The following is a 26322-nucleotide window of genomic DNA, read 5'->3' on the forward strand; positions in this document are numbered from 1 at the left end:
AGAACACACCTAGCCACCATCTAGTAATCACTACAGTGACCATTCCAGGGAAGCAAAGACTAAGAAATGACCTAAGATGCAAGGGTCTCCTAGTGCTGCTAGTGGGAGGCTAAGCATATACTCAGATCCATGGAAGAGTGTGTGTCAGGGCGTGGCATTCACTCTGCACTGTGAGAACGCACCCAGGTCACCCAGGCCCTCAACTGAGTCTCACACCGTGACACTCCTCACAGAGTCTCACGCAGCGGGAGACTCCTTTTATTCTAGGTTGAGGTTTGTCTAGAACTCCTGACACTTCTGCTTCTACTATCTGAGGGATGGGATTCTAAGAGGGCATTTGAGATGCCAGCCACTCTCCCAGAGATTTGTATGCAAGTCTATAGGCAAGGGAATGTTAACTGAGAGGCTCCATCTATATGGCTACAAGGAAGTCATTATCTACCCTGGATGAAGACTTTGCAGTGAGGTTTTTTTTTTTGGGGGGGGGTCACCCACAGGCCTATAAGATGCCAGACACTCCTTTCTTCTGTTTGCCTGCTGTTGTCAAGTTGAGATAGGCTCTCATTATGTAACACAGGCTGGCCTCACATCTACAATTCTATAGTCTTAGCTTTCCAAGGTCTGGAATGACAGGTGCACACCGCCAGAGGCTGCATTTTCAGCGTATTTATGTTAACCTGCCCATACTTGGAAATGCTAGGCTCCAACCATAGGATCCCTCTTACATCCCAGAAAAGACCCCCTCTTCTTTAACAAGGTGAAACCCCCAACTTAGGGACACAGGATGGGAGGAGCCAGACCAGTCTTGGGATGTACCCAGACCTTGTTTGGCCCCTATGTCTTCCTCATCTGGCTGAGTGGCCTTGGGTTGAGAGCAGAATAGGGGAAGTTTCTCTTAGGACACATAACCCTTAGTGATACCAGCAATGCCCTTATTGAGTCCTTATCAAGAGCCAGGAGTACTGTGAGAGGACAAGAACCCAGACAACTCTATGACAGGTTTCTGCTTGGAGCAGTAGTGTTAGTTCTAAACTGTAGAACCTTGGGAGACCAAGTGCCAAAGCCCTGCCTGTGTCCTGGGGCCTCCATTGCTTTCACAGACTTACACAATGGTGTACACCAGCCAGGGCCAGGGAAGCTGATAGGCCTGCTTGCTCAGGTAAGGAGGTAGACACTTGGAGATTGAGGGGACCAGGGATGTCCACAAGTATAGGCCTTACCAGAGGTGAGTGCCCAGCCAACTCCCGGGAAATTACATAGTTCTGCGTACACTGGGACAGCTGGATACCCTACTCTCTGGCTACCCCCTAGGCCACAGGCAAAGGTCCTAGAGATGGCAGGTGATTGGTGATTATCGTGATAGCCTTGAGAGTGGTGGTCCTGGGTCAGGACAAGGCAACCAGGTTGCAACCAGAGGGAGGCCACGATGAAGGGGATCAAAGAAGGACCTTGGGTCAAAGTCCCAGGTGCAGATGGCTTTGTCTTCTCTGGGCCACCTCTCCTGTGGCCCTGGAGATGATGCCTGGCCACACTGGGCCATCATCAGGGAGGGACAGAGCAGAATGCATAGAACTTCTTCCCCTTGTCTGTACTGTACAAGGGAGGATGAGCTGCCTGGAACTGCCCATCCGTACCCCAGCCTTCATAAACACCTCTGCTTACAGGACCCAACCACAGGACCTAGGCATCTAGTTCAGGCTCTGACCATTCCAAGCACTCTGATGGCCAGGACATGGTATCATGAAGGGTGTCTTTCGAAGAAGGACTACGTTCAGCCCTCAGAAGGTGACAAATAGTCAGAGGTCATCTCTTCTCAGGATGGTGTCTGGCTCTCACACCAGAAACAAGGCTTCAGATGGTAAGGTCCATAAAATGCCCATGAAAGGCTCATCCATGAGCTTAGAAGGTGTCTGACGATGTGGAGGCAGAACCACAGTGCGGTCCCAAGCAGAAAAGCCTCTCCACTACCATTCCTCCTCCCAAGCTACAAAACTTGGAGAGAGAAAGAAACCTACCTACATTAGCACAGCAGTGGGTGAGTGCCCTGAGCCCAGGCTCAAGCCTCACCTAACTTCTCCCTCTGGAGCACCAGGGCTCACTCTAGTGCTTGGCTTAGCTTCATCCCTCCCACTTTACGCTGTGTGGCCCTCCCACCCCGCTCCCCAAGTTTGGCCTTCCACAGGCTTCCCTCCTCTCAGGTTGGCAGGCCGGTAGCCTTTGTCCCTTGCCCGGGTGAGCATAGGGAGTGCGTCCTAAGGCGGAGGGGCCTGTGCATCCTCTGGAGACATGAGCATATCAAACTTGATGAGTGGCGGGGCGATGACGCGCACCTCGGCGCTCAGTGGGTTGAGACGTAGGTTGATGACACGCAGAGCTGGCATGGTGGCCAGCTTCTCCACAGGCACATCTGTTTGGGGAGAGAGGGGACAGGTTAGAGGGGTGTGAGCAAGCAGGCCAGCAAAGATGACAGAGCAGGAAGACAGTGCTTGGCTTAGCCAAGCATAGACATAGGCTCAATGGCATAGAGGTGGCAAGTGCTTGATGCTCATGGGCCACCATTTTTGTCTCAGCTCAGGGGTCCCATCCCTTCGACACCAACCAACTCTGAAAGTGCTGTGCTGGGAAAGGCAGGCACAGCAACTCCGCTTGGTGTCTAGCATAAAGTTCGTAGAGACTGCAGACAGCTGCTCCCTGAAGCTGGAAGAAGAGGTCAGGGTGAGTCATCCAACTTGGAAATGAATGGTGGTGACGGCTGCACAGCATTATAAAAGCAGTCAGTGCTGTCTGGCGTTGGTGGCACACGCCTTTAATTCCAGCACTCAGGAGGCAAAGGCAGACGGATCTCTGTGAGTTCAAAGCCAGCCTGGTCTACAGAGCGAGTTCCAGGATAGCCTCCAAAGCAATACAGAGAAACCCTGTCTCAAAAACCAAAACAACAAAAAAAAAAGACAAAAAAAACCAAAAACAAAAACAAAAACAGTCAATGCCACCCCGAGGTACAACACTGAAAATCGTTTGGCAAAATGGCATGTCATTTATAGTATTGCAATTTTTTACATTTATTTGTGTGTGAGTACGCATGTATATGGGTGTGTGAGTGAGACTGAGCATGTGTGGAGGTCAGGGGACAAACTTCCCAAACTGGTGTGGGTCTCTTCAGGTGGTCAGGCTTGGCAGTAAGTGCCTTTATCTGCAGAGCCATCTTACTGGTGCCTGAACTATAATGTTTTAAATTAGCAACATGCCATGCGGAATCGCACTGAACTGTATGCTTTCAGTGTAGGGACTGAGTGGCATGTGACGTATTTCAGTGTAGTAATTAGGGGAAAAAAGCCTGTGTAGAGGCTGGGGATGGAGGGCAGTTGGTAGAGTGCTTGCCTAGCTTGCATGAAGCCATGGGTTCAATCCCCAGAAATGGATCAATCAGGTGTGGTGACACACATCTATAATCCCAGCACTTGGGAGGTAGCTGCAGGAGAATCAGAACATTCGAGAACGTCTTCAGCTACACAGGAAGTTTGAGGCTATCCTGGGCTACACAAGACTTCATCTAAAAAAAGGCAGAGAGGGAAGGGATGGCAAGATGACTCAGCAGGTAAAAAAATCCAAGTCCAAGGATCTGGATTCGATCCCTGGGACCACCACACTCCTGTAAACTGTCCTGAACTCCATGCCCAACATAAATAAATAAAAACAAATAATCTAATAAAAAAGGCAAAAACATATTGTGTATGTGACCTGATGAATGAGCCTGCATCTGGTGACATGTGGAATTCTCATTATGGTGGCAGCACCATTCTCTCTGTCCCATCACCTGATCCACTGTGCCTTTGAAGACTCCCTAAGGCAGGGCTACAGAGATTGCACCCCGCAGGCTTCCTTCCACCCACCTGTGGACCAGTACTGCTGAGAACCCAGACAGAACAGCAGCCCTTCACCGCTACCCTGACTCAAGGTTTGACATCATCAGGACTCCCCACACCATGTCCCCCGAGTCACGTGCCTGTAGGAGCGCCCCGGATGGTCAAGCAGAGGCTAGGTGTCCTCAGGAGTTGGAGCAAATCTCTCCTGTCATAGCTCTGGCTCCCAAATTCTAATATGTAGAATGTGAAAATCATGTTTCAATTTCTCACCCATTCGATTTATACAAAGATAATAGGACCTTTCTCAAAACATACCCAAGGCACTTTGTCAAAAATACCGGTAGTGGTGACCTGATTTAAATTCTAATACACAGTCAGAAATGAGGTGGCAGATGTTAGGGCTCATCTGGTAAAGGGAATTGCAACCTGAGGACCTGAGTTCAATGCTCGAGGCCCACATGGTGGAAGGACACAGCTGATATCCCCAAGCTCTCACCTCCACAAGCAGGCTATGGTGTATACCCCCTCTGACAATAAATACATACGCCCAAAAAATAATGCTGGGTGTGGTGGCAAGTGCATCTCTGTAATTTTGAGGACAGCTTGGTCTACAAAGTGAGTTCCAGGACAGCCAGGACTACATAGAGAGAGAGAGACTCTGTCTCAAAAAAAAAAAAAACAAAAACAAACACACACACACACACACACACACACACACACACATAAATAATTGAATAAACAAGCACAAAAAATATAAACAAAAACAAACAAACAAAACGAAAAGAAGCATGGCAGCAGCAAGCCCACAGACGGCAGCCCAGGTTTCCTCCATAATAATTTCTAGTCCTGCCCCGTGCATCATTCCATGGGAACGCAGATCCTCAGTTGCAAGCCTGCACAGGTGGTGTGCGCCTGGCAGGTGTATAGTCATCTTGACGGCTGTTGTGATCACTCTGTCAGCGTGGTGCTAGATTCTTCCGCCATATAATTACTGCTGTTTTCGTTTGCAAGTAACAAGAACTCTGTGGGGACACACTTTAAGAGCAGGCAGGCAGAGTCGCCTCATCAACACATTTCCCACCCATTGCCACAGCCTTGATGTCCACGGACGGTCCGTGCTGTATCCACCTTCGTGGTGGCTGTAGACCACAGCCTGCCGTTGCTCAGCACTGCACTGTGTAACACAGGCTGCCCTTCTTGGCTGCCCGTCTGTTTGTTAAGATGGACTTCTATGGCTTCTACTGATTCCTGACTGTTGTGTCTAATTAATTGGTTGCTCAATTTGTTCCAGATTTTTGGCCTGTGGGAGCTCCTTCAACCTGGCTCCTGCCGGCTTTTGTTTTTGTATTTTGTAGTGCTGGGGGCCGAGCATACCAGCAAGTGTTTTGTCTTGCACTTCCACCCCCGGCCTTGCCTGTGTGGGTTGGCAAGGGCCCAACACTTTGGGATGTATTAAAGCGTGTTGTGGGATCCGCTTACAAGGCTCTGCACATGCATGATCACCTGCTTTGAACCGCAGCCAAGTGTGCCATGCTCAGTTCCTCGCCACATCGTCCCTTACTCCGCAGGCTGCACCATCTGTCCCTGAAGGCTAGTCTGAGAATGCCTTCCGCTGCCCGCCACGAGCAGAGTCAATGGCTCCATCAAAGGATGTGTATGTAGTTGCCTCTGATGGTTCCTGGACCCTAGCTCTGGACAGCCTATCTCCCCAAGGCTTTCAACTGAGGCTGTCTCTATACCCGTGGCAGAGACACACCCCAGACCTTCAGCAAGGTCCCTTGTTCTCCCTCCTGACACGCGCCTTGAGTCCTTTGAGGATGGTGGATAGTGAAGACTCCCAAAGCACAGACAACTGCCCTCCCCTGTACGACTGATTGCTAGGATGAAACGGAGAAGCCACCAGCTCTGGTCAGTCTCTCCCTGTGCATGTACCAGAGCTTACAAAACTGAGGAAGTTGGGGCAACTCAGGGGCTCTTCTGCTCACTTCACAGATGAGGAGCCTGAGGCCAGACATTTGGTTACTAAGAAGCACAGCTGAGTATGGGGCTACCTGCTCCAAAGCATCTTCTACAAGGGGCAGGCTACTGTAGGCATGGGGGTGGGAGAAAGTGATCCAGAAGCCCCAAGCCTGAATAGGAAGGTGGCTCCATGCCTATGGGGCTTCCCAGGGGCCTCTTCACACACCAAAGCTGTTAAGCACCAAAAAGTGGGACTCTGCAGTGCCTCAGGCCTTCAGGTCCTCGGTGCTGGGTCATTTTATTGTTGATAGCATTTTCTGTTGTTATTATTTGTTTTTATTTTTACACAGGGACTTGCATATTGAAGGCTGGCCTTGAATTTGATGTGGCCAAGGATTTCTGACCATTTCATCTCTACCTACCCATAGCTGGCATTGCAGACCTGCTCCACCACTTCCAGTTTCTGTGGTGCTGGGAATGGAACCTGGGGCTTGATGCATGCTAGGAAGAGACTCTACCAATGGAGCAATGGAGTTTTAGGTATTATGTACGGAGGGCTTGCTAATTTATGGTGGGCATGAATTGTTAACATTTCTAACTTAACATTTTCTATAGCTGAACCAGCTGAGGACCATTCGTTTTTGAAAAAAAAATATTTTTACTTTTATTTGTGTATGCACATGCTCGTGTGTACATGTTCTTGTGCCTGGGAAGAACATGCATGTATGTGCCTGTGTGCCTGGGGAGAACATGTGTGTATGTGCATTTGTGCCTGGGGAGACTAGAAGAGGGCCTTGGATTCCCAGGAGCTGGAGTTGCAGATATTGTGAGTCACCCAATATTGACAGTTGGGAACCAAATCCCAAGTCTTCTCCAAATGCAGTACACAATCTTAGCAGCTGAACTCTCTCTCCAGGCCCAAGTACCACAATCATCTCTATCCTCTGTGTGGGATGAAGTCCAGAGAGATTAAAGATACGTGTGTGGGGGGGGTGGGGGGGCATTCAGGTGGTAAAACAGGAGATGTCTGATGGCAGGCTGGCTGGCTACTGGACCTGTGTCCTTTGTGCCATCTCCCAGCCAGCCTTCCAACCTGGCTTGTGTTCCCCTCCTGAGCTGGGTGGGCTTAATCAGAGAGGAGCAACACACAGGCAGCCAAATCTTCAGTTAGGAGGGGTTAGAAAAGGGATGTTCACCCTCTCTTAGACTTCAGGGTGGTGGGCCACTAAACCCCCTGAGGGAGGGCCATCTATTATTAGATCAGGGCCGAATTCAGGGCTTCAGTGGACAGCTTGCACAGAAGAACCCAGATCCACAAGGCAGATATGAGAGTGTCATCACCTGCAAGCAGGAACTACTGCAGGTCAAAGGAAGGACAGGGTGATCCCTAATAGACTAGGGCGGGGTCAGAGTACAAGGTAAACACTCCTCTCCCCCAGGACGTAGGTAAAACAAAACAGGAGCAGAAGCTCCTGCTACCTCCAGGAGCAGAAGGAAAGCAAAGTGATTGACATCTGCCAGTGCTCACCCACTTCCTTCCTCTGAACACCTGCAGCAGCCTGGAAAGCTCCTTGCTGCCCCTTATTGGCTGTGGGGCTAACGGCAAGAAGACAAAGGCTCATTCCTTGGGCTCATCATCGCAGAGGGCAGCTTAGAGGAGGCAGCCAGACAACACAACCCCTCTGTCCCATCACCAAGAATTAGGAAACACCTTTCATTTGGCTTAGTGAGGTCGAGTCATTTCACTGATCTTAACTTCCATGGGGCACAGAGGGAAATCAAGGCCCAGATGTAACTGAAATGTTGGGGGTAAAATCCCAGGCTCCAGGCAGTCCCAACAAGCTAGGCTGGACATCCCATCCAATATGCCAATTAAAGAGATGGAGTAGAGATTTAATCAGTAGCAGGAAGAACTGATGAAGCGGGGAGGGGATGCTAAGCAGGGGGAAAGGAAACCAAGGCGCCTTCTGCAGCCATGCACTTGCAGGGAGTCATGTGAGACTTGGAGTCTCAGCATGATTACTAACAATCAGATAGGGAATAAAAGATTTTAACAGAGATAGATTTCAAATGCTGTGATGAAAGTCTCTTTGGGAACACATTCCCAAAGTGCTGGCCTTCAGATGTACAGCCAAGAGTAACTAATTGCAAGATTAAAGAGGGACCAGCTGCAACCGAGTGTGGTGGTGCACGCCTTTAATCCTGGTTTTTGCGAGGCAGATGCAGGTGGATCTGAGTTCAAGGTCAGCCTTATCTGCAGAGTGAGTTCCAGGACAGCCAGGACTGCACAGAGAAACCCTGTCTTTAAAGACCCAAACCAAAACAACAGATAAAAATAGATAGATAGATAGATAGATAGATAGATAGACAGACAGACAGACAGACAGACAGACAGACAGACAGACAGACAGACAGACAGACCAGCTAGCTGTACAGGGACTTGACTGGGAGACCAGAAAGGCAACGGGTCTCCCATGAGTCTGGCCTGGAAAGCACACCCCAAACAGAAAAGGCCTGAACAGAGGAACCAATCAGAATGACCAGGCCAAACAAGATTAGCCACAGCCATCCCCAGCGCTGCCTTCATCTATGAGCTGGGGATTTCATGGCAAGAAAGTACATGCAAAATGGCTCACTTAAACTGCCTAGGACCCAACAACAACCAGTCCGTGTTGCCGTCATTTGCATGGGAGTCACTGGCCAGGGAGCTTGCACACATGGTGGCTCACCCTAACCACCTAGGAACACACACCAATTGGTTTGAGCTGTCCTCACTTACAGAGGCTCACCCTAACTGAAAGGGTTCCACAGAAACAGAGACCCGTGTTCCATCATACATTCTGGTAGTTCTTCTGTCACCTCCATGCCCTCTAATTTCTCTGCAGTATACTAGATAAACCTGCTTTCTTTTTTTTCTCCCTACTCTGACCTTGGGAGGAATTCTTTCACCAGTCCTCTATCCCCACCATAGAATGGCCCTTATGCAACTCCCTCCCCCTGGTGTTTGCAGAGGGCCTCCCTATTCCAGTTCACACTTGCCAGCAACCTGATGGGTGAGGGACCCAGCCTCATCTGGTAACATCTACTTCACGACTCTGTCTCCTGTAGCAGCCCTTGCTGACTTCCCTTGGGGGACAGCTTTGAGCAGAGATACCCTGCTCTTCTGGCGATTGAGGGTCTCAGGCCATGGCAACTCATAGCTTACCCCACAGGACAGAGAGGATTACTGTTTTCTGCTCTAGACATCGTTCACTAAGCATCCCCAGCATTGCTGCATGGATCCAGGCATGTCTATTTTCCTCCCTTCTTCATAGCCATGTTCCTGACAACACTCATCTCAGTCATCTAGGATTTCCCTGAGACAACAGCATGGTACATCTTTTCCTTTAGAAACTGGTCCAGCATTTCTGCCCTTTAAATGCTGGCCCCAGCACCATGTAGACCTTAAAAAAAATCACATTGTGTGTGTGTGTGTGTGTGTGTGTGTGTGTGTGTGTGTGTGTCTGCGTGTGTTTGCCCACAATGGCATACCTGTGGCGGTAAGAGGACAACCTGATAAGAGTCAGTTCTCTATTTTCACTGTGTGGATTCCAAGGATCAAACTGGGGTCATCAGGGTTGGTGGCAAGTGCCTTTACCCACTGAATCATCTCTCCAGCCACAGATGGTCCTTTTGAAAGGAGGGGAACTCTTTTTTTTTTTGAAACAGGGTTTTGTTTTTTACCACCCAGCTGAGGAGCACCCTTGTAAAAGCTGTCTCTTGGCTCCCTGGTGGGTATCTTGTACCTTTTTCCTTCAAAGGGTTGCCTTGTTAGGAATTAGTGTCACTGATCCTGTTTCAGACTCACTTCTGGGATGTCCTAAAGACCTGAGGCAATCCGTGGAGAGAGGGCTTAGCAGTTAGTGGTATGTATGTATGTATGTATGTATGTATGTATGTATGTATGTATGTATGTATGTATTTGGTTTTCAGGACAGGATTTCTCTGTAACTTTGGAGCTTATCCTGGAACTTGCTGTTAGGTTTTTGCTTAAATTAGAAATCAAGAGATGGACATGAACTATAGAGAACACATTAACCAGTTTATTATAGGGTGGGAGAGCGAGCAAGGGAAAAATGGAAGAACAGAGCAGAGAATAAGAGAGAAGAGAGGTCAACCGCTGGAAAGAGAGAGAGTAATAGAGGAGTGTAAGAGGGCAGGGGTCTGTCTTTTAAAGGGGTCCTCTACACCTGTGTGCAGACTTAGTTCTCATGGAACCCTGGGCTGACCAGGGTACTTCCCGAGTGGATTCTGCCAGGTAACAGGGGCAGGTCAGCATAATGCCTGAACCTTTCACTCACTCTGTAGACCAGGCTGGCCTCAAACTCACAGAGGTCTGCCTTCCTCTGCCTCCGGAGTTCTCCTGTCACTTGGCTAGAGTGATTCATGCTCTTGCTGAGGACCAGAGTTTGGTTGCTGCATCTATGCCAGGTGGCTCATAACCACCTGCAGCTCCAGCTCCAGGGGACCTAGGCTCTCTTTCTGACCTCTATAAGTAAACCTCCCCATACACACAAAACTAAAAATAAAATAAATCTTGGAGCTGGAGAGATGTTGCAGCAGTTAAGACCACTGACTGCTCTTTCAGAGGACACGAGTTTGATGCCCAGCACCCACAGGGCTGTTCACAACCATCTATAACTTCAGCCCCAGGAGATCAGACACTCTCTCTAGCCTCTGTGGGCACCAAGCATGCATTTGGAACACACAAATACATGCAGGCAAAAACACCCATACATATAAAATAATAAAGATTATAATTTTTAAAAATCTTTTAAAAAAAAAGGAAATTTGATTCTCAGACCATGAGAAGGAAATGCCATTTTGTCTCTCTGTATAGAATAAATGGGCCTGATCAGGCTCTCGGCCTGATAATTTAAACAAAAAACAAATGACAACAAAAAACTATATTACCAAAAGCAAAAGGTTTCAAAGGTTGTTCAGATAAACAGCTCTTAATTTGTATCAGTGTTATAAATTTAAGTTCACATTCCATACAAAAGGGTAAATCTCTTTTACTGCATAATTCTGTCTCACAACTAATTATTTGTGTGTGTGTGTGTGTGTGTGTGTGTGTGTGTGTGTGTGTGTGTGCAGTGTGCACAGACATCCTTGTTGTCACATCCCCTAGAGCTGTAATTACAGACGGCTGTGAGCCACACAATGTGGGTGCTGGGAACTGAACCCAGGTCCTCTGCAAGAACAGCATATGCTCCTTATATTAATATTTCCTTATTTAATATGTATGGAGGTTTTGTCTGTATAGACATGCACTATTATATGTGCAGTGCCCAAGGAGGCCAGTAGATGCCATTGGAGCTCCTGGAACTGGAGTTACAGATGGTTTTGATCCATCATGTAGGTGCTGGGAATTGAACCCAGGTCCTCTGGAAGAGCAGCCAGTGCTGGTAATCACTGAGCCATCTCTCCAGATCCCCACAACAAAGTCTTACCATCACAGGTGTATTATCTTGGTTTGTCAGTATACTTATTTCTGTGTCATCTTTAAATACACGATAAAAAAGTTCCCCTAAAAGACTTGATTCAAGCAGGCCTCTATGTAAACTGGCTCATGAACTTAATTCAAATTCCCCTGAATTCATAAAACTTAAGCAAATCTAACAATTGTTAGTTAAAAATAAGTAATAAAAAATGTTTCCAGAATTATTAATACATGGTATCAATGTTATATCCACATTTTCTACAGAGTTCCTTGGATTTTATTCACATATGGAGTTACTGGGGCTGGAGAGATGGTTCAGTGTTTTAAGATGGACTTCTACAGGACCCAGGTTCAATTCCCATAGCACCTATATGGCTACTCACAACTATCTGTAACTCCGGTCCCAGGGTAATCTAAAACTCTTCTGATCTCCAACGACACTGTACTTACATACTGGACAGACATACATTCAGGTGAAACACTCCTATGCACAAAAATTAAAATAATCAAAAAATGGTGTTACTGATCTGTTCTTACTCACATTTATAAAAAAACAGATTTTATGTTTGAGGTAATTACTTATGTCAGAGTTTGTCACGCTTTTTTTTTTTTAATCTAAATGTTCTCTGTTAAATTTTAAATCACCATTGATTTTTTTCAAGACAGATGTAAGTGGGTGCTATGAAGTAAATTTCCAGAAAAGAGCCTCTCTTTCCACTGACCCTTCTGCAGGCTGACCAATTAGAATTTCAATTATGGAACAGAGTTTAGAATGTGAACCCAGAGCCAAATTATCCTGGGCCATTGGTTATCCTCTTAACAGCCATTACTGCCCTCCTCTACCTGTGACCTAACATCTTCATGACAATTAGGTCAATCCTTGGAAATGTACAGACAGACCCTAGTTCCCACCAACCCAAGGCTTGAAAGTACACCAGACAGCATCCAGGCTTGGAGCTGAGATTCTTCTCAATTTTCTGAGACCCACATACTTCAGTTTCCACCAATGCCTTTGGAAAGTGATTTATTACAACTCTGTTTTGTTACTATAAAAGCTCCATACCATTACCATGTGGGAACATGAAATTTGAGGGTTACCTGAATTGATATTCTCAGGCCATGATCACTCAAGCTTGGTTCCAGAGTAAACTCTTCATCCCTTTAAATCTCACCTTCAGCTCAACAGGGCCAAGAGGGAAGCCCTGCTTTCTCTCTCAGACTGCAATAGAGCTGCCCTAATTGCCTTAATCCATTTTAAAATTACTTTAACCGTCTGATTAAGAGCACACAGAAGGGACCCTGTGTTCCCCAGAGACAACGTGATGCCAGATCCACCCTAAGGGTACCGATAGGAACTTCAGGGTTTAAAAAAAAGGAAGAAGTGGGGTAAGAGCAAGAGACGTACATGAAATTACTAAGCAGCCCTGGTCTTTCCAAGGGGGGTCTCACAAATGAATTACTAATCTGTCAACTGCTGTCATCTTTGATGGGGACCAATATGGTTCTGGCAAGATGACGGGTGCCTATATATATGAGGAATATGGTGGTCTGTCCTGCCAGCCTTTATGTCCCTGGAATCCAAGGTAGGACAGTGACTCATCTCATCTCTGTGTCTTCAGTCTCTCTCTCTCTCTCTCTCTCTCTCTCTCTCTCTCTCTCTCTCTCTCTCTCTCTCTCTCTCTCTCTGGAATCCAAGGTAGGGCAGTGACTCATCTATGTGTCTTCAGTCTCATCTCTCTCTCTCTCTCTCTCTCTCTCTCTCTGTGTGTGTGTGTGTGTGTGTGTGTGTGTGTGTGTGTGTTGGGTTCAATAGGCATTCCTCAGTGATTAACATACCTATCAGGCAGGAGTCAAAGTCAAGGAGACAGACACAGATGAAGGCAGAGATGCCAGGCTTTTGTCTTGCTTTGAGTGACCTGTGAGCCCAAGTGGGGAGTTAATGCTTCTTTAGCAAAAGCTGCCTCTAAAGTGCCTGTCACACAGGAGTTTGGCAGCTTATCTAAGAGGGCCTGGCAGAGGAGGAGACTTCTAGAAACTGATGTCTGAGGTCCTGTTCTAGAAGGTTCCTTACGATGATCCACTTTACAAAGGAACCGAGCCTCAGATTCATAGTGACCAAGGTCATGGAGCCACTGAGTAAAACAGAAAGGGCAGTCCCTGATGAGACACCAATCTGCTTTCTCTGGCTCTCTTGGGTCCTGAAGGTAATCGTAACCCCGATTGTCACAGTGCTCCTGCTTCAGAGAAGAGGCTTGGACCTGCAAAATCATCCCATTTCCCTCTGTCACTGGAGAGTGCAGTTCCTGTCTCAGTTTCTTTAGAGAGGACTGTACTAGAGAGTTGCTAAGAGCCTGTCTCCATACTGGACCTCATGCCTCCTCTGTCCTTCTGCCCAGGAAGGCCAGTGGTCTGCACAGTGGCTGGTGTCCCTCAAATGCATTGCTACAGATTGCTGGGGCCTGCACTAAGGCTCGCTGCAGACCAGCCTTGGAGGATAGCGGGGGGCCTCCAGCTCCAGCAAGAGACTGGTTACCTTTGTCCCTGCTTCATTCGCATCTACCTCCAAGCCTAGCCAGTGTCTCCACTGCCTGTGCCTTTCTCTGAATCCCCTGGATGAAGCACAGAGCAGCTGACTCTCTCTCCAGTGATTAACTGCTATAGTGACAGAAGCAGCTCAGAGATAGGAGCCTCGGAGCCACAGCCCATGTCAAGGCTGGCAGAACTGACAAGCCGGAACAGCCTAACTAGCAGATGACAAGCCCAAGAAGCCAGCCAAGAGCTTCAGGATGAAGAGTCAGAAAGATCATTTATGCTCCTCCAAGAATCTGGGCGAGAGGCAGAGATGGATACAGGATGGAGAGGAGATTAAGTGATTTGTGTCTTTCTGGAGAGGACACCAAATATGTCCATGTCAACTGTACTTCCCTGGGCCAGAGAATATCAGTATACCACTAATAACAGAAAAAGGTCTTGCCACTTTGGCCTCCACATCCTCTCAGGGCTGTGGATTTCCACCCCCCACCCAGCGACCCAAACTTCTGCTCCTCAGGTCCTCAATCGTCAATCTTAACCCAAAGACCACCCCCTGCCATGTTCCTTGGTCCTCCTTCAAATTCTTCTAACATTTTTGTTGTCTTAAAGGCTTTTGTCTGCCGGGCGTTGGTGGGCGCTCGAGAACTTTGTGAGTTCAAGGCTAGCCCTGGTCTACAAAGCGAATTCCAGGACAGGCTCCAAAACAATACAGAGAAACCCTGTCTGGGGAGGGGGGTGTGGAAATAGGGCTTTTGTTTTCTAAGACAGGATTTCTGTGTGTCCTGGCACTCACTCTGTAGACCAGACTGGCCTTGAACTCAGAGATCCACCTGCCTCTGTGTCCTGAGTGCTGGGATTAAAGGCATGCACCACCACCACTGGGCATTTTAAAGATTTTTTTTTTTTTAAAGAAGTGTGTGCACACCTGGCGTGAGTGTTGTGTGCTTGTGGAGGCCAGAAGATGGAATCTGCTCCCCTGGAGCTGGAATTACTGCTGGTTACAAGCAGCAAGATGTGGGTGTTAGGAACCAAACTCAGGTCTCCTGGGAAAGTAAAACTACTGAGCCATGTTTTTAGGTTCTCGTGTTTTGTTGTTGTTGTTGTTGTTGTTGTTTGTTTGTTTGTTTTGTAACCAGGCCTCAGGTAGCGCAGGCTGGCCCCAAACTCTCTGTGTAGCCAGGGCTGACTCTGAATTCCTAATCCTCATGTCATCACCTTCTGAGTGCTGGGATTACAGGCATGTACCACTGTACCCTGCTTCCTTCTATTTTAAAAAAATGATCTAGTTTTATGTGTGTAGATGCTTTGTGCATGTCTGTGCCACCATGTGTGCGCCAGGTGCCTGCAGAGGCCACAGAATGGTATCAGATACCCTGGAGCTGTAGTTATAGATGGTTAGCTGTACGTGGGTGCTGGGAATTGAACCTGGGTCCTCTGCAAGAGCAGCCAATGCTCTTAACCACTGAGCCAATTATGCAGCCTCACCTTTTACTTTTTTTGAGCTAAGACTCTAACATAGGGATGCACTGCTAGACATTCAACATCTATTCCACATCTTTGTACCCACAACGCTATGGGTTAACGAGGCATTCTAGGGCAGCTTCTGTCTCCTTCAGCCAAACCTGAAAGACGATATGAAGCTCTAGAATCCTCTCATGAAACCAAAGCAAAATTCCTTCAAGTGTCCAGATGTGGTGGCATACACTTAATCTCAGCACTGGAGAGGCTCCACAAGGTTAGGGATGCGGCTGACAGAGCACTCGCTGCCTGGCACACAGGAAACCCTGAGGTCCATCCCGATACTGTATAACTAGCTCACATGTGGCGGTATGCACCTGAAACTTTAGCACTTCAGAGGTGGAGGCAGGAGGATCAGAAATTTAATGTCATCTTTGGTAAGGCCACTCTAGGCTACATGGGACCCCACCCCAGCTGTTATGAAAGAAGAGAAGGTCCGAGGCAGGAGGAGGATCAGGACTTCGAGGCCATACATACTGAGCAAACACCGGATTCTCTTAAATTCCTCATGGTCCACTAGTGTATGGAAAGGGTTGGCCACAAGCTTTGTTTGCAAAGCCTTGTGTCCTAGGTGGGGACTGTAGCCAAAGACTTAACAAACCTTTCAGAGAAAGACCCAAATCAAGGGCAAATGCCCTCCCTGATGCTCCTCAAAATGTTGAGGGCCTTCCTAGGCTCTGCCTATCGATGGGAGGCTTGGGTAATCAATCATGGCGGCACCCAAGTGGGCAGAATTTACAGACATCACTGCCCTGAAGTCAGCTTGACCTCATCTTGCTGGTCATTAGCACTATTGACTGATAGTTCTGCAATGCAGTGGGACCAGCTGAGAGGCAAAATGACAAATACCATCTCTCTGAGCAAGTTCCTACATCTCTGTGATACCCCCCCCCCATGGCCCAAAAGGATGCTAGGAGGAAGAGGGGACTGGGCCCAGGGAAGTGGGGGGGGTGAATTTCCAGCAGAGTTAATTAGAGGTTTGTGTATTCACAATGACTTTAGATTCTTGGGAATCCAGGCTGGCCAGAAGCAGGGGGCCCAGCTTCACACCTCAGCATAACAGCAGCTCTTGGTGCCTAGAAACCAAACTGAGTAAGATCAAGGATGTACAGCCCAGCTTCACATCCCACGCAAAATGCCACAGACGAGCAGATAAACTCAGGTAACTCAGCAGGGACAGGGAATGGTGCCTGGAACAGGGCTGCATCTGGGCCACACTTACCTTCCTCAGACTGTGCTAGTGACTGGCCGGAAGCCAGATGAGAAACTAACTAAGTCCCATCTTCCCAATGCTCTGGGCAGGAAGCCAACAGAAATAGAATAGTTCTTGCCTTCTGGGAGAAGCACAAAGCTAGCCTCGGTCAATCCCTCATATTGAGCTCCAGTCTTTGGGGAGGCCACACATGATATGGAATTCTAAGCCTACTACTGAAGAGACCAGGGCTTGAGACCCAGTCTCCCAGTCAATCTCACACAAGGTTAGTGAATCTGGCCAGTATTGGCTACACAAGCTGGCCTTGAAAACAATATCCTCTTGCTTAAGCCTTGCTCAGGAAACTGTATAGCACCAGGCCTGTGATGTGTGCGTGCGTGTGCGTGCGGGCACGCACATGCATGTAGAGGCCAGAGGTCAATATCAGATGTCTTGCTCTATGGCTCCCGCCTTAAGGTTGGAGACAGGGTCTCTCACTGAACCTGAAGGTCACCCACTTAACTAGGCAGGCTGGTCAGTGAGCCTTGGGGTGCCTATCTCTGCCTGTGACAGCTAATGTTGGCTGTCAACTTGACACACTTGGAAAGAGGGAACCTCACTTGGGGGATCGTCTCCATTCGACTGGCCTGTGGGCATGTCTGTGGGGCATCTTCTTGACTGATTACTGATGAAGGAGGCTCCAGCTCACTGTGGGCAGCCCCATCCCTAGGCAGGTGGGTCACGGCTGTTTTCTCCTTGGTTTCTGCTTCAGACTCCTCCCTCAAGCCCTTCATGATGAAATGTCACTTGTAAGCTAAAATAAACCCTTTCCTCCCCAAATTGCTTTTGGTCATGGTGTTTATCAGAGCAACAGGAAGCAAACTGGGACAACCATGCACGGCTCTTTAGGTGGGTGCTGGGGCTCTCATGTACACGAGGAAAGAACTTTGCTGACTGACCTGTTTCTCCAGTCCCTGTGTACTTTGAGAGGGTCTTGGGTAGCTCATGCTTGCCTCAGGCTAACTGGGTAGCTGAGATTCACCATAAACTCCCTAAGCCTCCCATTTCTCAAAGGCTGGGGGGGTTACAGCCATATAATATACCAGATACCTGGTTTTTAAACCTCTCATCTGCCTCAGACTGTTGGGTGGGGTCATGGGGACATTAAGAAGACCACAAACTGTTTTCTGGGGAGGAGGGAGTTACTGAAGTGCGTGGCGGGCAACCCTTCTGAGAGCATGGCAAGGAGGCCTGTATTTTTAAGGCTCCATAAACCTCCACATAAGAAAGACAAAGAAAAGCCCCAGCTTCTATCTCCCCCTCCTCACCACAGGCTGGTGTGATAATTGGGCAACTGGGCATCAGGGAAGGTCACTAGTCATGCAGCCTTTCCCTCAAAATTCTCTGTACCCAGTTCTGACACACAATCAAGTCTGATCACAACAGTTCTCCTTAGAAATAACAGCTGGCCTCTGGAGACCGAGAAATGATGGACTCAAATCATCGGCTAACAGCTATCCTTACTCCCCATCTGGCCTGCTCTCCCTCCTCTGGCCAGCTCCAACCCTCCAGGGCTCTGGCTTAGATGCGCTTAGGGAGGGCCTCAGAAAGCCTGACAATTTCTGTCTCTAGTGTCTGCCACTCCCTCCTTTGGAGCTTGTGGCCTCTAATTGGAGGGCTGGAGCGGAATGATGGGCTGTTAGAAGCCTAATGCCTACAATGGTAGGTGGGAGGGCAGGCTGTAAGAGAGGGCAGTAACGAAGGCACAGAGTTGGGGGCTGGGGGCAGCACAGCACCATGCCTGGGGTCCCAGGAGGTAGTTCAGTGGAGGAAGATACATGTCACAGAGCTCAACTCAGTTACCCTCCAGCAGAATGCCAGCTCCCAGGATCAGGCTATTATTGTTCTTGTCCTAAACTATGCATCTCCCCAGAGGTTTTGGAGAGGGCAGTTATAGCTTTTCTAGGGGATGAAATGAGGTTTTGTCTGGGTTTACTCGTTTTTCCAAGTAGAAAGACCCTATGTCTGGGGCAGAAGTGTGCTTATTGCTGGAAGGTTCTGGTCTAGCTCAGCTCCAGTCTTGTCTGCACACTGGAATTATCTGGAGCACTTTATTTTCTGGTGTGTGTGTGTGTGTGTGTGTATGTGTGTGTGTGTGTGTGTGTGTGTGTGTGTGTGTGTGTGTACACGCACCAGTGAATGAGCTTCTGTGTTTCTCCTGTCTCCAACTCCTATCTCTGCAGATGTGCTGGGATTACAGATGTGCTGCACAACTGTGTCTGGATTCTTGTGGGTTCTGATACTTGGAACTCAGGCCCTCACGCTTTCCCAGCAAATGCTTTACCCGCTGAACCATCTCCTCAGCCTCATCTAAAGAGTTCTAAAAAGTCACGGATCGGAATTCCACCACCTCGAGATTTTAACTCAATTGGCATAGGATGTGATCTGGATTTGGACCTATTTAAAAGCTCACTGGATGATGAGAATGTACAGCTAGTATGAGCACCACTCCCTCTCTGAGCAGTTGCTGAAGATACTCATGGGGCGTGCCCATCCTGGGATGCTGCCCTGCTGCCTCCCTTTGTGGGACTGAGCAGGCAGGGGCAGGCAGGGGCGTGCCTCGGCAGACTGCCTTGTGTACTCTATCCACCCTGCTGAGGTTCCCTTTCAGGCACAGTTCTGTGCTTGGACCATAGCTTTCCCAAGGCTCTCTGCTCCAGAGGTCCGTGGAAAACTCCTATTCCTGTGCAGAGTGCTGGCAGGAGGGACAAGAGAGAGCCTGGGTTAAAACCCTTGCTCTGTCCAGATGGTGAGACCATCTCTTTGTTCCACAAGGTAACAGTGGGGATTAAATGAGAGCATCCTTGAAAAGCTCTCAGAAAACATGTAAGCGTGAACTGGAGAATTGGTTAACACCAGCTACTAGGAACCTATGATACCACGAGCCCCACAGGAACGGAGAGACTTGTTTTTCTTGGAGTCTCAGCTCAGTACCTGGCACAAAGTTAGCATACACTGCCTAGACCCATGTTTGTGACTCCAACAAGCTGTTTCTGCGCTGGGTAGACATCCTTGCAAGGCTGGGCTTAAAGACCTAGACTATCGAATAGTCCCCTAGCACTCTAGACAGAGCCAAGAGTCGGAGGTGTTGGGAAACTGGTGGGTAAATGGAGCATGAGAAACTCACTAATTAACCAAAGATAACCTTGAGTTCCTGATGCTCCTGCCTGTACTTCCCAGGGCTAGGACTATAGGTGGGTGTTACAACACCTAGTTTATGAATTGCTAGGGATCAAACCTAGGGCTTTGTACAAGCCAGTCAAGCACTCTATCAAATGAGCTACACTCCTAGCCTTGCACAAGCCTTAATTACAGTTTAAACAAGTGTCAAGGAACTTTAAAAATATACCAGTGTGATGCCAGCAAAGTGCCCACAGTATCCTGGATAACTGGAGGTTTTTGTTCATCAAGGCTTCATTACACAGTGGCCAGCACAGACAATGCCATTTGGGCAAAGACTAAGTGTATGAAACATGTTTTGCTTAGACATGGCCTTGCTAGTCCCCTGTGGTTGGGCCTGTGCAGGGCCAGAAGTGCAAACAGGATCTTCTCTCCCCTTGGGCCTGAGAACCATGACTTCTTTGTACTAATTGCTGTTGAATCCCGTTTGTTGACTCCACAGCTGTGGCCAGAAGGTGCTCCCTGTACTGTCTGTCCAGTGATCTACTGCTGACACAACCCATGCCTGTACCAACCGTTTGATGTCCACAGACACAATACAGAGCTTTGCAGATGTTAGGTGAATGGAGTGGAGTGTGCCTGCTGTGCACACAGGCAACCACCACCTGGGAGGACATACTGTCCTTCCCTTCCCAGGTCCTGGGATGTTCCTGCCAGCCACCAGGCAGGACTGAGTCTGGAAAATCAGGGAAAATTCCAAACTCCTTGCCCAGGAAGACAGTTCCATTTCCCGATGAGGCAGGCTTGGATATTCAGGGACAAGAGGGGAAAGGCCAGAGTTTGGCTTTGCCCTTCAGATATACCAGACCAAGGGTCCCTGCCTGACCAAATCATTGGCAGGATTGAAAGCCGGGCACCATGACCGCTCCCTCTTCTCAAATGCTACGACGCCATCTCCAATCCCCTTTGGTTTTCAACAATGTGTGTGTGTGGGTACACATGTGTACATATGGCAGTCAGAGGACAATCTCTTGTGTCATTCTTTAGGTGCTGTCTACCTTAACTTTTTTTTTTTTTGGAGACAGGGTTTCTCTGTGTAGCTTTGGAGCCTATCCTGGCACTCGCTCTGGAGACTAGGCTGGCCTCGAACTCACAGAGATCCTCCTGCCTCTGCCTCCTGAGTGCCGGGATTAAAGGTGTGTGCCACCAACGCCCTGCCTACCTTAGCTTTTAAAACAGCATCTCTTACTGGCCTGGAGCTCATTAAATATGCCAGGTGTTGTGGAATATTAGTTTAAGGTTTGTTACATTTGTTTATGCTGTGGAACATTTGTTTAAAGATGCAAAACTGTGTTGCATTCTTTTATAATGCATTTATTTAACTCTGTAAAGCTGTGTTACTTTGCCGGTCCGAAATACCTGATTGGTCTAATAAAGAGTTGAGTGGCCAACAGCTAGGCAGGAGAGAGATGGGCAGGGCTGCCAGACAGAAAGAACAAATAGGAGAGGGGGGAGGATGTCAGGGGTCAGCCATCCAGTCATACAGCCAGCCACGGAGAATAAAGAAAGGTAAAAAAAATGCCCAGAGGCAAAATGTAGTTAAAAAGCAAGGGGATAAATTAAGTTAGAAAAGCTAGCTAGAAACAAGCCAAGCTAAGGCTGGACATTCATAAGTAAGAATAAATCTCCATGTATTTGAGAGCTGGCCCCCAAAGAGTAGGAACAAACCAACTGCATCCAGGCTGGCTAGTGCCAGGGGATCTGCCTATTTCCAGCTTCCCAATGCTGGGATTACACGTATGTCAACATGACTAACTGGATGTGTGTGTGTGTGGGGGGGGGCAGACAACATAAAGCAGTTGGTTCTCTCCTTCCACTGAGCTGATGGTAATGATCTGGTGACCTCATTCAGATCATCAGCCTACCACCAAGTGCCTTTACCCCAGGAGCCAGCTTACCTGCCCATGCCCAGCTTTCTTTTTCCTGTGAGTTCTGGGGATTGAACTCAGGTCCCCATGCTTGCAAAGGGAGCACTTCACTGACTGAACCGTCTCCCTGGCTTTCAATCCCTTCTGTATGGATGGTGAGGGGTTGAGAGCTACTACTGTGGCCTATGATGTGTCTGTAAATATCCGAGTTCCCACAGACCCCTTTGACTTGAAGTGCCCATGTGTACTTCTCAAACTGGTAACAGGGGTAACAGTTGGGACATCGGGGTGGGAAGGAGGTTTATTAACTGGGAGCTATCATTTACCAGCCAGGACTGAAAGAAACCCTTTGAATATACAATTACATGGGTGCCAATGGACTGTTGGTTGCCCACAGCTGACTGCCATTCTGTCCTGGCTCTAATCTTCAGCTAGAGCAAGGTCGCTGTGTGACCCTGGACAAATCCCTGAGGTTTGGCCCCACTCTAACAGTCCATGTGTGGTGGTTTGAATGACAGATTCCTTCCTGTTAGCGAGACACAATGAACTCATTTCATCTACTGTTCTAGTCACCAGAGGAAATGGTGACACCCACACATTGAACAAACCTGAAAAGAAAACCTACACTTCCTTGAATGCTGGCAGTTAGGTTTGGCAATCAATGCCACAGCAATAGCAGGGTGTGGGGTTCTGTCTCGGAGTCCCAGGGCCCTACCCACTGCAACTGTCATCCACTAACCACACAAGGCCTTGCAGAAGGGTCTGGGATCAACCAGTTGTCCTGTGGCCTCTTGCTCTCCATCTTCATATGTGAATTTCGCCCCCAATACCAGGGATTGAATCCTAGGGGCTCATACATGCCAGGAACCTGGTGCTGGAGCAACAAGTGCTCCTCATGGCCGAGCCAGCTCTCCAGCTCCTTATTTTTCTTATACATTTTTATTTATTTTATGTGCTTGTATATACCCATACGTTTGTGCATACCAGAGCATGCATGAGGGGGTTGGGAGACAACCTGGGAGAGTTGTTTCTCTCCTTCCACTGTGTGAGCTGTAGGGATCAAATTCATCAGGCCTGGGTAACAAGAGCCTCTGTCTGCTGAGCTATCTTGCTGGCCTCAATTGTCCATAATTTTCTTAACAGGGGCTGTGAGGATAAGGACTCCTCTTTTTACCTTCATACGAGAAAACAGAGTCTCTACCAATGACTCCACACAGTAAATGGCAAAACGGGGACCTAAACACAGACTTTCAGGTCCCCATTCAGCTTCCTTTCTAGAAACCACCATTAAGTGACAGGCAGGGAGCTGAGGGCCAGTGGACTGAGCGTTTTTCTTTCAAGCATGAGGACCTGGGTTCAGCCCCTAGAGCTGGCATACCTGTCTTTATTGTTGTTTTAAAAAATATTTTATTGTCTTTTTTTTTTGAGACAGGGTTTCTCTGTGTAGCTTTGTAAACCAGGCTGGCCTCGTACTCACAGAGATCTGCTGGCCTCTGCCTCCCAGGCACCGGGAATAAAAGTGTGTACCACTAACTGCCCAGCCTTTAATATTTATTTTTATTTCATGTCTCTGGGCATTTTGCCTACAGGCTTGTGTGTGCAACACCTGCTTGCAATGCCTGTGGAGGCCAGAGGAGGGCATCGGTTTCCTGCAATTGAGCTTAACAGTTGTGAGCTGTCATGTGGGTGCTGAGAATCAAACCTGGGCCCTCTGGCAGAATGGCTAGTGTTCTTGACCACTGAGCCTTTTCTCTAATGCAACTCCTCCACATGCTTGTTGTAATGCCAGTGCTGGGGAGGCAGAGACAGCCAGTCTAGCCTACTTCCAGAGTACTGAGAAACCTTGTTTCAAAAACAGGGTGGTGTGAGGGCTGAGGAATGGTGAGATGACCCAGAGGTGTCTTAGGGTTACTACTGCTGTGACGAAGCATCGTAACCTAAATCAATCTGGGAGGAAAGGGTTGATTTGGTTCAAATTTCCACATCACTGCTGATGCAGAGGCCATGGAGGGGTTCTGTTTACTGGCTTGTTCCCCATGGCTTGCTCAGCCTACTTTCTTACAGAATCCAGGACCACCTGCCCAGGAGTAGACACACCCACAGTGGGCTGGGTCCTCCTACATCAATCACTAATTGAGGAAACGCCTAACAAGCTTGACCACAGCCCTATCTTATGAAGACAATTTCTCAATTAAGGTTCCTTCCTTCCTCTTAGGCGACTCTAGCTTGTATCAATTTGACATAAAAACGGGGGAGGGGGTGGCGCCACAGGTGAAGGTACTTGCAGTTCTAAGGGACTGAATTTTGAATTCAGACCTTACTCGCCAGGCAGACACTCTGCCACTAAGCTGTATCCCAATTCTTGTTTGTTAAATTGCTTTTTTTGTGTGAGTGAGGGAATGGAGACAGGGTCTCCTCAAGTTCAAGCTGGCCTGGAATTCATCATGAAGCTGAGGCTGGCCTTGAACTCCTGATTAATGTTTACCTCCCAAGTGCTAGAATTACAGACATGCCATCGTGCCTAGCTATTTACCAAGTCTTCAACCAGAATGGATTTTCCTATGGTCCTTTGCTCTCTGGAACAGCGTGGGTGCAAAAACAACAACAGAATTGAGGGTCGTGGAAAGCCAAATTCTTACTTAACTTGGAGCCTCCTGCTTAGCAAAATGAAGCTGTTGAAACATGTGATTTCCTCCTCTCCCCCACATGTTCCAGCACTGAGCTGCCAGGCAGGAGCAAACCTCACCAAGTGAGGATGTAATTCTGCTGTGCTCCCTCCCTCTGATCCGAGATCAGAGATCCACACCAGGTTCCTGATATGGGAAAGCTGACTCATCCTCATGGGATTAACACCCTGTCACTGGCCCACATCACCACTCAAAGTCAGACTGAACATTTCACCTCCTCAGAAGCCCTCTCTGGAGCATCCTGGGAGTCCTTTCTCTAAAAGTACGTGGATAGCCACCTGCTTCTACGGAGTCCTCTCCACTCTGGGTTCCAGTATATCCGCCCTCCCCTGGAGGCTATGTCCTTTCCAGCAATGTAGCTGGTATCTGTCCACCCTAATATCTGCAAGCCCCGCTGCCAGGACAAGAAGCCCCTGCCTCTCCGCAGACTTTATTTCCCTCAGTAGTTTTGTTTATAAATACTTAACAAGCCTCCACAGAGAGTCCTCCCTACCTGTCTATTTTTCAGTCAACAAGTCAATCAGCCACAGGCCAAAATTAGCCAGGAAAAAGACCATGTTTGTATTGTATACATGCAGAATTTTCTTGTCATTATTCCCTAAACAATGTGGTGTAACAGCCATTCACTCAGCGTTTAAACTCACTTAGGTATTACAATGAACGCCGACTCTGAATGCATTGGAGGCCATGTGGAAAGCTTTCCACTCTGGGCAAGGGACTTGATATCTCTGCAGGGCTGGTAACCTCAAGTGTCCTGGTACCTGTCCACTATGGATTCTGAGAGGCGACTACCACTTTCTGGTTTGGAAAACAGGTTCTCTCCTTCTACTTATATGTGGGTCCCCAGTAATAAACTCAGGTGGTCTTCTCACCAGCTTGGGTGGCAGGCACATTACATCTTGACAGCCTTGGTGGTTTTTATTATGACCATGCTAACAAACACCATTTTCCACCACGACCCCAAATAAACACCTGAATGTACACACAGTAAAACTGAAATTAAAAGTCACAAAGTAACAACTTACTTTGTGCTTCATGTGACGTACCCTGATATTTTCTACTCTATTAAAAAATTGCTGGTCTCAAACCCACTAATTTACCATTCCAAACTCCCCAGTGGATCACAGCCTGCAACTGAAATAGTCAGCCTGACTTGGTCTCAGGACTTTGGAGGCACTTTGAAGCTTCCAAATCCCTACTCTGCCTTGTAGTTGTGTTTTCCAGCCATCACGTTGCAGATGCTACATGCAGGGACCATGGAGTAGTGGGGCAGGTGGCTACAACAGAGGGAGAGCACAGAGAAGGAGGGTCACAGACCAGAGACTGTCTGCACAGCCAGTGCAGTCACATGCCTCGTAGCCATGACACTGAGGACATTCAGCTGCTGGAAAACACCAAGGATAGGTGACACCCACTCTGGGCCTCAGAAAGCAAATGGAAGTGTCCCTGTTCCTCCCAACTGGCATGCCCTACAGAGGGTCCAGGATATCTTTTCAACCCCCCCCCCCCATTCTTCTTCTCACCCCAGGGTAGCCCAAAATACGGAGTAGCATCAGATGACAGCACTAGTTGGAAGAGCTGACCATGGAAGCTACAAGTGTCAGTCTTCCAGGGCCCAGATAGGCCTGGTGAGGCGAGGTCCTTCAGGGGTGGGGGTGTCCCTCCAGAAACTTAGAGCTGGTTCAGAGCTCGCTCGTTTATTCAGTAAAAGCTTAACAGTAACTCAGCCATCTCAAAGCTATTTCTGGGGTAGACGAGATGGCTCAGTGCGTGAAGGTGCTGTGTTTGCCACCAAACCTAACAACCCGACCCACAGGGTTGAAGAGAGAATCAACTTTATTTCTTTTCTGAGACAGGCTCTCTCTCTCTTTCCATACTGTCCTGGACTCACTATGTTAAACCAGGCTGGTCTTGAACTCAAGAGATCTGCCTGCCTCTGCCTCCCAAGCACTAGGAATAAAGAGGTATACCACCATGCTAG

The 26322-nt window shown here is 48.3% G+C and overlaps 1 protein-coding gene across 3 annotated transcripts in view; it reads right to left on the bottom strand.

Annotated features, from left to right (window-relative positions):
• Window positions 1-651: 651 nt before the first annotated feature.
• Window positions 652-26322, bottom strand: part of Lrrc20 (leucine rich repeat containing 20) — a 93386-nt gene continuing 67715 nt past the window's right edge. For all 3 annotated transcript variants that reach the window (XM_027388285.1, XM_027388287.2, XM_035451048.1), the window contains exon 5: window positions 652-2407. In XM_027388285.1, coding sequence (XP_027244086.1) covers window positions 2253-2407 — 155 coding nt within the window. In that variant the 3' untranslated portion in view covers window positions 652-2252. The remainder of the gene's footprint in view (window positions 2408-26322) is intronic.

This window comes from Cricetulus griseus, assembly GCF_003668045.3.
Source record: "Cricetulus griseus strain 17A/GY chromosome 1 unlocalized genomic scaffold, alternate assembly CriGri-PICRH-1.0 chr1_0, whole genome shotgun sequence".
Taxonomy (NCBI): Eukaryota; Metazoa; Chordata; class Mammalia; order Rodentia; family Cricetidae; genus Cricetulus; species Cricetulus griseus.